Source organism: Daucus carota, chromosome 1 (assembly GCF_001625215.2).
Source record: "Daucus carota subsp. sativus chromosome 1, DH1 v3.0, whole genome shotgun sequence".
NCBI classification, from domain to species: Eukaryota; Viridiplantae; Streptophyta; class Magnoliopsida; order Apiales; family Apiaceae; genus Daucus; species Daucus carota.
In genome coordinates, this window is record NC_030381.2 from 31,231,367 (window position 1) to 31,242,202 (window position 10,836).

At 34.2% G+C, this 10,836-nt stretch overlaps 2 protein-coding genes across 3 annotated transcripts; one reads left to right on the top strand and one right to left on the bottom strand.

Moving 5' to 3' along the window:
• Positions 1-248: 248 nt before the first annotated feature.
• On the top strand, positions 249-5,237 carry LOC108227402 (signal peptide peptidase). 2 transcript variants are annotated; one of them, XM_017402527.2, is made up of 12 exons: positions 249-382; positions 629-741; positions 1,043-1,158; positions 1,285-1,436; positions 1,538-1,623; positions 2,498-2,625; positions 3,079-3,129; positions 3,398-3,484; positions 3,610-3,679; positions 4,302-4,438; positions 4,650-4,727; positions 4,976-5,237. In XM_017402527.2, the coding sequence occupies exons 2-12, from the start codon at positions 702-704 to the stop codon at positions 5,072-5,074; spliced, it is 1,044 nt and encodes a 347-aa protein (XP_017258016.1). In that variant the 5' UTR covers positions 249-382; positions 629-701; the 3' UTR covers positions 5,075-5,237. The 2 variants fall into 2 exon arrangements, with proteins under 2 accessions (XP_017258016.1, XP_017258023.1); XM_017402534.2 differs by having other exon boundaries at positions 251-382; positions 625-741.
• Positions 5,238-8,408: 3,171 nt separating this feature from the next.
• Positions 8,409-10,836, bottom strand: LOC108226896 (pentatricopeptide repeat-containing protein At5g01110). The gene has a single exon (XM_017401893.2). It carries the CDS (start codon positions 10,724-10,726, stop codon positions 8,552-8,554), a length of 2,175 nt encoding a protein of 724 aa, XP_017257382.1. The 5' UTR covers positions 10,727-10,836; the 3' UTR covers positions 8,409-8,551.

Here is a 10,836-nt window from a genome sequence, read left to right on the forward strand (position 1 = left end):
AAGTTGTGATAACCTTTTTTAAGGATATTAACATTTGAGACATTATGTATTCAATTTGGGGTTTTTTATCTAATTTTCTCGGCTAAGTTAAAATCTGCGTTTAACAAATTTAAAAATCTAATGCTGTCATAATAGTGAAAAAATTATTATAGATAAGTGAAATATTAAATGGAGATATATACGTTTTTAAGGAAAATAATAATAACGGCGTAATGTTTTGATGACCTGTCAAGTTGTGATTGGAAGTTAGACCTCGTGGGACGTGTCTTGACTCTCATCTAACTCTCTCTTGTTTAAAACCCCCTTATCGCTATCGGCGATTTTGTAATCTCTCTCGTCGACGATCTCTCCTCTCTCCTTCATCAACCGGAGAGATTTTCAGGTAATTTACTCATTTAGATGTATGTTTACGTATATGTTAAGGAATTAAAGCACTTGAAAGTAGTTACAGTTAACTGAGGTAAAAAAGAAGTGATTGTAGTCTTAATTGAAGAAATTAGGGTTTGTTAAGAATGTATTGTGGTGAGATTTATGTGAATTTTCGTAAAGATTGTATTTTTATCAGTTATGTGATTGTTTATTTTGCATTTTGTGTTGATGATTTTGCTTAATTGTGAAATTGAGATAGTGTTGCTGTGGAGGAAGTGTGGTGTGATTGGAAAGGAAACGGTTTGCTGCGGTTGGTGATTGGAGATAGCGAAATGAAGAATCATGAACGAGCTGCGAATCTTGCTCTTTTAGGTCTGGTTTGTTACTGTTCTTGATTAGTCCATTCACCATTGTTTTGTTTGTAACTTTTGGATTTGAATATTTGTAAATTGCGGGTTTTTCGTTTAGAGATTGTCCATTTTTGATATCGTCAGCTGTGATTTTTTCAGCATTCTTTTTCTATTTAGAATATGCAATTGTGTTGCATAGTTTTCTCAGTTAAATTTATAATAACGGCACATTTCTAATTCGCCATAAATATCTGAATTAGTTTGACCATGACCTTTTGTCGTTTATAGTCACTATAGACTAATTTATATTTAATCGGATGCAGGTTTAACTCTTGCGCCACTAATTATGAAGGTGGACCCAAATTTAAATGTTATTTTGACTGCATCTCTCACGGTTTACGTGGGATGCTACCGTTCTGTCAAACCAACACCACCTACAGTAAGTATAACAAGGCTTGGACTTTTAGGACTTGCTTATGGTCTCATTGTTAGGATTGCCTCTTGCACTCATTATGTCGCTTATCCCAACTAAAGTATTAATGATTTGATGTATTTCATTTTGCAGGAGACCATGTCTAAAGAACATGCCATGCGGTTCCCATTGGTTGGGAGTGCAATGTTGTTGTCTTTATTCTTGCTTTTCAAATTCTTCTCAAAAGACCTGGTCAATGCTGTTTTGACTGGCTACTTTTTTATACTTGGAATAGTCGCTCTTTCGTATGTACTCATTTCTTGGATCTTGCTAATGCATTATATATCTGAACCACAAGGTGTTCTGCTTGTTTCTTACTAACACGTGGTTACTCCTTTCATAATAGGGCAACACTATTACCTTCAATTGCAAGGTTTTTGCCTAAGCATTGGAATGAAGATGTTATAAAGTGGAGGTTTCCTTATTTCTCATGTCAGTATTTTGTTCCATGGAATGCATTTCTTAAAAGCGCAAATTTTGTCTATTTGACCCATTACTTATCTATGTTGCTTGGACTTCGGCACGGAGTGTTGGACCCAACATATCCAAGAGTCTAATAAGAATTTCTGAAAATTTGTGATGCGAGGATCCTGTGGCCTCGGGGGCACAACATAATGTATTGATAAAAAGTCTATTGGATTTAAAAAAATTATAGCAACAACTTTAAAAACTCATAGCAACAACTTTAAAAACTCAAGAAACACAATTTGCAAATTAGAGTCTTTATTTAATTTTTTCTTGTTTATTCCTTCCCATGTCTTTCTTTTTGCATCCTAAGTTCATCATATGTGGTCTTTCACTTGGTAAAAGTGTATGCATTTTACGTGAAGAATGTTACACCAGTTAAGTGTTGTGTATGAGTGACAGAAAAAGGTGCGCCGGCCGGAATTGATGAGTCAGAACAGCTGCCATCGAATCTTGCATTTATCTATTTTATTTATTGAGAGCATGTATATGTATATTTATATCTGCCTTTTGTATAAAAAGGTTAACAAGACCAGTTACCATTTACAAATAAACATTTAATAAGATCACTTATTTTCTAATATCTGGTAGTGCTTCATTTTGTATGCATTCTCATTGCATGTAGTGACTTCAACTCTTCACTACATCCATACATGTAATGACTGTAACCAAAATACTAAGGATAAAACTATATTTATTCTTTTTCCCCGAATGCTGATGGTTACTCTTACAATTTTGGTCATGTTAGCTTGGTAGAATGTCTAAGTTCTAATTACCTGTGATCTTGAAGCATATATGGTCCCATATTAAATACTTCTGAATTGATTTTTTTCTGAAGCAGCTTTGGAGGTTGAGTTCACAAGGTCTCAAGTGATTGCAGCGATCCCTGGAACGTTTTTCTGTGCATGGTACGTTTCAAAGAAGCACTGGTTGGCTAACAATTTCCTGGGCCTCGCGTTCTGCATTCAGGTTTGGTAGCATTCACCTTTGTAGTGCATGAGGCATGATACAGTTAATGCACATCCAAGTTGATTTGACCAGTATTATTGCATCACATAATCTTATAAAATTTTGACATGTGAAAGGAGGATGACAATGAATGTTGTCATGTTAAGTGTTTATTGGAAAAAAATATGTATCAACTGGATATCATGATTGGGCTGAGAAGTATGAATCATATTCCAAAATACATGCTTGTAAACTGAATTTACTTTTTGGTTAATATCTTTAATTTACTGATTATGTTTTTATGTGTTGGTCGTTTCGTATGTATAAATTGTACTGGCAGCGGAAACAATTTTGGGAATTGTTCTTTGTACTTTAAATTTTCTTAAATTTATTTAGAATGATATTGTTCATACCCTTCCACAAAAATGCTTGAGTTAAGTCTTAAGAAAATTTTTGTTTGTGTGTACACTGCAGGGAATTGAGATGCTCTCACTGGGCTCTTTCAAGACTGGTGCTATTCTTTTGGTATGTAAATTTTAATTTTTTTTTTATGTACTACATTCTTGTTAATAAACACTGATATATTTTTCAATTGTATAAAATTGTCCTTATACCCCTTATTATTTCATGTTGCTTTGCTGCGTCACAATTTTTTATATATATGCGTATATTATATGTATCCGTTGATTCTGGCAAGTACTGTTAGCATGTATAATCAAATTATTCTAGTAGAGGAAAGCATGGGCTATATCTTTTTATTTTTTCTAAATACTTTCTTTTTGTAAAAATCCAGGGTGGGCTTTTTTTCTATGATATCTTTTGGGTTTTTTTCACCCCGGTGATGGTCAGTGTCGCCAAATCTTTTGATGCTCCTATAAAGGTTAGTATGCTCACTCAGCTAAATGAGTTTCTTTAGACTAATAGTCTTTTTCGGTGTGTGTGTGTGTCTATGTACCTATACCTAATATATCATTCCTCAGTACTAAATTTGAGAAATTTTTCTAGCTTTTGTTTCCAACAGCAGATGCCGCACGTCCTTTTTCTATGCTTGGGCTTGGAGACATTGTGATTCCAGGTATTATATACAGAAATAAAAAATTCTTCTAATTTAAATGTTTACCGGCTTTGTCACTGTGATGCTACTGATATTATGTTAGTATTGGTGTAAGTGTATGAACCTAGATTCTTATTATTTCCTTCCATTTTGCTCCTTGTAATCACTTTGTATAGTTGCCTCTTTCCCTTCGCTTGTATGGTTACAACCAGGATTGGCTGGGTGCGAGTGATACCTTCGGGGCATTGAATCCAAGAGAATATAGCGATATGGGAAATTTAAAGAATTGCATATTTTGTTCTCTAATTAGAGAACTTTGAGTGTTATTTATGATTTATTATAATTGTGATTTTGTAGAAAATATACTTCCAATTTGATTGAACTGTGAATAGAATACTTTTGCTCAGATATTAGTTACAGTCTGTCTAAATTATATTCTGTATATTAAGAATAACGAATTATGTTTGGTTATTTGAATATTTCTGGCACTGTTGTGCTCAATTCAGCTAACGAGTTTTGTGGAACCGTGTCAAACTTGAATAGTAAATAAGTGGTTTTTTATGTCTATGCAGTTGGAAAGATATTATTATGGTAGTTTTATATCCATAATAATTTGCTGAATGTCTAATTCTTTCATCCATAGGCATCTTTGTGGCACTGGCATTGCGATTTGATGTGGCTAGAGCGAAAGAGAGCCAGTATTTCAAAAGTGCTTTTCTTGGATATGCAGTAGGCTTGGTCCTTACTATCATTGTCATGAACTGGTTTCAAGCAGCTCAGGTGGGTAACACTGTTACTACTTAAATCTTTGGATTTTATTTTTCTGAGTTATACTACATGTCATTGCCACTTCCTCAAGTGAAGCTATACAGTATCTTTCTTTCCGTAAAAGAGCTACAAGATATTCATGAATCGGACATTTTCTAGTCCTGCATTGGGTTTACTTGTGCCCTACTCTTAACTTGTTATCACCTGTCTTTTCCCATTGCAGCCCGCTCTTCTATATATTGTACCTTGTGTTGTCGGATTTTTGGCTTTTCATTGCATTTGGAACGGGGAAGTTAAACAGGTATATTTTTCTCATTTTTATCTCATAGTTACTAGGAGTAGTTTTTGTATAAATTGTCACTTCTAGCGGGGCAGGTTTGATTAATGTATGTTCAAATTTAGGTCAGTGGTTTCCAGTTCTGTTTTATTATGACAGGGAGTATTGCCTGATCTTATACTAGAGCTATAATACTGATAGTTATACTTGTTACATGTCATTGTTGCGGTCAAATCTGAAATCGTTCCGAACTTCTTCCTTGTGTGGTGCAGTTACTGGCGTTTGACGAGTCCAAACATTCTGATTCTCAAGATAATGATGATTCTCAAGATAAAGATGATGACCCTAAAGTGAGCAAAAAAGATGATTAAGTTGAAATCTTATACAACGGAACACACATTTTGACTTGTAGTTACAAACTATAGTTCATATTTATATGTACCCAGATGGTTTTAGCTTGTAACTAACATAGTCAAAATTCTTGTAAGAATTCCGGGTTAAGATGTTCAATAAGAAAATAGATTTCAGGAGGCAGGCAGTGTTTTAAGGATTGTTTCAACTCTCTTTTCTCATTGCAGTGCATCCGGTCAATTGGAGGCCGGAGAGTGCTTATTTATAATTATAACTTATGTGTGTGTATATATAATATATATAAGTAATAAATTTTAGTATTTTATTTGATATTGATATATATGATTTTTTTGAAGCAATATTATATTATATTATATTATATTATATTATATTATATTATATGGGAATCCGTGAATTTTGGGGCTAGTCTAGATATTGGGATAATTATACAATTTTTCCCGGTACTGTACCTTTTTTGTTCTCCCTGGCAAATGATCGAGGTCGATTGGGTTGGGCTCAGGGCCCTTACACTTTGTCCATTTGTTTGCTAAATGTGCTCTTCATGTCTTTCATTTTTTCTTTCTAACCAGAGAGAGGCAGCGTTGTGATACTGAGAGAGAGGAGGTTGTGTTAGATGATCCAAAATCCTACAATTTATAGGGATATTTATAGGTGCACAAATACTTGTATGCTACTCTTTTCCATAATTAAATAATCTGAAACAAAATCAGATTAAAAATTTCAAGCTACTATATTCCATAAATAATTTGAAACAAAATCAGATTCTGAAACTTGATTCTAATATACCCGAAACCAAAAAAGATAATTCTAATTTTTGATATTTTTTCATCCAAAAATTCTAGAAAATTAGAAAAATAGAACGGAGCGATGTGAGAGACGCCACCTACACGCCCCTCGCTTCTCCTTTATATAAGTATATTGATGGTATTCTCAAATCCAATACGACTCATATATTTTTGGTATCATGTATCATGTGTTTTTCTTTTTTTATAATTTTTGTGCGGTGTTAACAGGACACTGTTTAAAAATAGATATATAAATTAGTAAATATATACATGAAAATATTATGTTTTAAGACATATTTTTACAAATATATATTGACGTTATATTTATATATAATATTATAAAGAGTGATTTACACTTTGTACCTCTTAAGTTTAAGGGTTTTTTGATTTGTTCTCAAACAAACAATATGCACCATAAACTTTGAAAAGCGTTTCGATTTGCACCCTTTTGACCGCATTCCGTTTAATTGACCGTTAACATTAACAGAGGCAGAGGTAAAAGAGTAACTTCGCACGTCGATTAAAACTGAATGTAAACTTCGCACGCCGATTAAAATTAAGTTAAATTTCAGCAAAGTAAGATAAAATAACAACCGCCTCTTCATCAAACCCCTTTGCTCGCCCCACAAATCTCTTCGATTTCGCCGATCGATAAGCCCTAGTGCTACGATCAGAGTTCGATTACGAGTTGTTAGCAATGATAATCTAAAGACTAGGACTAAAGTTCCTGACTTGTATTGGCTCGCGACTCTTGAAGACGATGCTAAAGTTCCCACAATCAAAGTCCCTGCAGTGCGCCTCATGGATCTGAAGTACCTGATTATAGGGTATCTCTAATTGAAACCTAGCTAATGTTAATTTCATTCATAATATATATATTGTATTTTGTATGTATGCATGATATATTAGGGTATTGAATAGTTTATTGTAGTGATCCTTTTCAATATTGTGTATTGTCCTGTAGCGCTCGTTTTATATTCAATTGTTTATATCATGTAATTGTAGATTTATCATCTTTTTCGCGCCTATTTTCTTCAATTTAGGTAATTTAGTTGTAGGTTTACTGCATTTGTTATAGTCCTTAAATTTAAGATTAAATTTGGGCAATTTAATTTCGTAGTCTAAATTTGGGTAATTTAATTTTTTTTGAACAACTGACTCTATAAACTTCACCATCAAACTGTATCATGAGGGTATTATATGTGAAAAATCATAAATACATAGTTATCAAAAATAGAAGTCAAAAATGTGATCGTATCATCGGAGAAGCCAATTTCTCGAATGTACCCCAGACAATATCCTTTTTAATAATTAAGATTAAAAATTACATTTAGTTATAATAATACATTTGTGACCCACAAATATGCCTTGTCCTGTATATATATTAAGTAACCTATAGTCTAGTTTAATACATTGATTGATATGAAAAATCTTCTGATCCAAAAGTCATGTAACTTCAATTTTTCAGATTCTAACTGAACCATAAAAGAAGTTAGAGAAGTCAGTACAATACTCCACTCCAGAATCAAATATACTACCAGAATTCTTTGAAGTCAATTGAGACCTCATCTTCGCTAGTAGATCATGATAGTTGACCACAAACTCTCCACGTTTTTTTCATTTTGTTTGAACCGAGGACTATTAGGGGTTGTTTGGTTCGCGCTTTCCTGATATCAGGTATGGGTTTTGTTCATTCCAAACCCATACCTGGTGTTTGGTTGAAAATTTTCTTCCCTCAAACCCGTTCCTCAAACCCACAAGGTATGAGATTTTCATACCCAAAGAGGGAGGTGGGTATGAAACATGAGTTTCAGGAATCAAACTCTTTTCCTTTTATTTTCATTACTATTTTTATCATTTCATGTAGATTATTAATACAAAATGAAATTAATGACTCAAAAATATATATAAATATTAATTTAATAATATTTTAAATTAATTACAATTAATAACTCATAAATATTATAATTCAACTATATTCATTCCACCACTCAACCAAACACCTGATATCAGATATGATACCTCAAACCCATACCAGCTTAACCCGATTCCTCATTCCAACCCCATACCCCCTCCCCGACCAAAGGACCCTTACTTTTTTTTGTTCTGCAAATACACTCCATATAGATGTATCATATCTTCAAGTTGATCGGTCATATAAACGGGAGATAATTTACCTTATACTCTGAGCAAAAATAAAAATGCAGGTAGAAGAAAAAAACCGAGCTTCCGTGTTCGATTCTAAATTGCCATTCAAGCAGCTTGTTTTTTCTTATCCTTCCCACCAAGGGAAAATCATGAAACATGAAGTCCCACCAAACTTTCTCCGATAAATATCACTCATCAGTCACAAATGAGTATAATAATAATAAAATCAGTATTATTTTTTCAATTATTATTAATATAATTCACATAAATGAAGAAATAGATGGATATTCTGTCTAGCTTTACAATGTATATGTCAAGTAGTTAAGTGTTTGTGGTCTAATATAAGAAAGCACATAAACTTAAGGCTCTGGAGATCAAAACCAATTTCGAAACACGAACCTTGCTACGACAAATTTAAACCTCAATCGACATTTACATGTATTGTACATGTTTGGTTTCTACAGCTGCAGCCCGGAACAATATCTCCATCACTTGGCATAATTCAGTATGATATCGATATTATATACTGAAACAGTTGCATACCTAAAATTTATCATCAGGAACAAAACCCCTCCGAAGCATTTCATCATGGAACCGAAATGCCTCTTTTAAATTGTCTTGTGTGACATATCCATTAATTAGAGATCTAAAGGTGGATCTGTCAGGATTTACGCCCCTGTCAATCATCTTACTATATATCAGATTAGCCTCTTGCATTCGACCTTCACGAGCAAAACAATCCAAAATCACATTGTATGTATATATGTCAGGCAATAGCCCTTGATTTTCCATTCTACTAACAAAGTCAAAAGCTTTATCCATATTTTCTTCCCTTACATATCCATGTACGAGTGTGTTATACGTAATCTGGTCAGGGGAAATACCTTTCAGAATCATGTTACTTAAAAATTCATCCGCTTTTGCTGAATCCCCGGTCCTGCAGTAACCTTTTACTACAGTGTTACAAGTCACAATGGTTGGTTCAATGCCCTTTTCAACCATCTCATCCCAAAATTTTAATGCTTTTGGTACATCACCCTTACTACAAAATCCATTAATCAGAATACTGTAAGTCATGTAATTAGGATATAACTTCTTTGTGAGCATATCGTTCCATAAGCCGCTAGCCCTTTCCATGTCACCTTCCTTGCAAAATCCATCAATCAATGCATTGTAAGTCACCACATCTGGCTTGAGATTTCGTTGAAGCATTGATTCAAACAAGTTCACGGCTTTACTCATATTTCTGTTCTTGCAAAATCCATCTATCAAAGTGGTAAATATTTTATAATCTGGAAATATACCCCTTTCCGTCATCTCATTGAAAAGTTCTTCAGCTTCACCTAGCATCTTTTTCCGGCATAAACCATTCAAAAGAGTATTGTAGGTAACTAAATCCATGGCACAACCCTTTTCCACCATTTCATCCCTTAGCTTTAAAGCCTCTGTCATAATTCCATTCCTACAATATGCGTCAATAATTATAGTGTAAATTACACGATCTGGTACCAATCCACACCTTTTCACGTCCTCAAAACATGCTAATGCTCGATCAAGATGTCCATTCCTTGAATACAATGCAATCATCGAACTATAACTAAATAAATCAGGAATAAGATCTTCCAGCAACATTTTAGCGAAAATCATCTGAGCTGTACGCAGATCATCTTTTCTACAGCATTCAGAAAGCAAAGTATTATAAGTAGCTGTATCTGGACTAACTCCAACATTAACCATCTCAACCAACATATCCTTTGCTCTATCAAAACTTCCTATCCTACATAGACCATTTAAAATAGCATTATAAGTCATAACACAGGGTTTCAAACCCTGATCGATCATGGTTTTCGACAATTCCAGTGCTTCTTCTACCATACCTTGACGACAATACCCATTAATCAAAGTATTATACGTAACCAAATCAGCATAAACCCCTCTCTTCTCCATTTCCATCAAAAACGACTTCACATCACCAAGTTTCCTATCCTTACACAACGCATTAACCATAATATTCAACGTAAACACATTAACTTGAATCCCACTCTCAACAAAACCCCTATAAACCTCCCAAGCCAAATCACACCACCCAACCTTCACAAGCCCCCCAATCAAACTATTACAAACATTTATCGAAACACAAAACCCCCTATCTCTAATCAAGCCGAACGCCTCAACTCCCTCCCGTAACTTCCTAGCTTGCACATAACTCTTAACCAACAAATCAAAAACCCCCAAACACCCAAACCCAAAATTCCTATACCCCAAAACAACACAATCCACAATCTCCCCTCTCGAAACGCCACTCTTCCTCACCATCCTAAGAATCAAAGCCTGCGCTTCCGACACTCTACGACTCCTAAACAACACATACACAGCAGCACATAAAGAACTTGAAGAATGCCTAAACTTAGGATGATATCTACCAATTAAATCAACAAAATGCTGACTCATTTGCAAATTATTATTACAACGATCAAGAACATCAATATACAATGTTGGGTTTAACTGAAATAAATAGTTAGTGTTAGAATTGAGAGTACCTTGTTTCAGACACAACAGAATGTTCTCAACTAAGAAAGACTGTGATAATGGGGTGGTTGTTGATTCATTCGATTTGGTGGGTTCGGATTTGAGCAAATGGGTTGTTGAAGATTGTATTAGCGTCGAAATTGAAGATGTTAATTTGGGTGTTTGAGAGATTAGACGTTGAGTAGCCATGAGCAGAGGAAGTGATTGTGTAGTGGATGTTTGAGTATTTGCAGAATAGAAATTAGGGGTTGCTTACAGATTGTGTCACTCTGTAAGCAGTTGTGCATCGGGAAAAAAGT

Bases quoted from the DNA above. Each gene is read 5' to 3' on its own strand.
- LOC108227402 (XM_017402527.2), top strand. From the start codon at position 702: ATGAAGAATCATGAACGAGCTGCGAATCTTGCTCTTTTAG. The intron at 1,437-1,537 runs GTATGTACTCAT...CTTTCATAATAG, and splicing joins CTTGGAATAGTCGCTCTTTC to GGCAACACTATTACCTTCAA. The intron at 3,485-3,609 runs GTTAGTATGCTC...AAATTTTTCTAG, and splicing joins CTTTTGATGCTCCTATAAAG to CTTTTGTTTCCAACAGCAGA.
- LOC108226896 (XM_017401893.2), bottom strand. From the start codon at position 10,726: ATGGCTACTCAACGTCTAATCTCTCAAACACCCAAATTAACATCTTCA.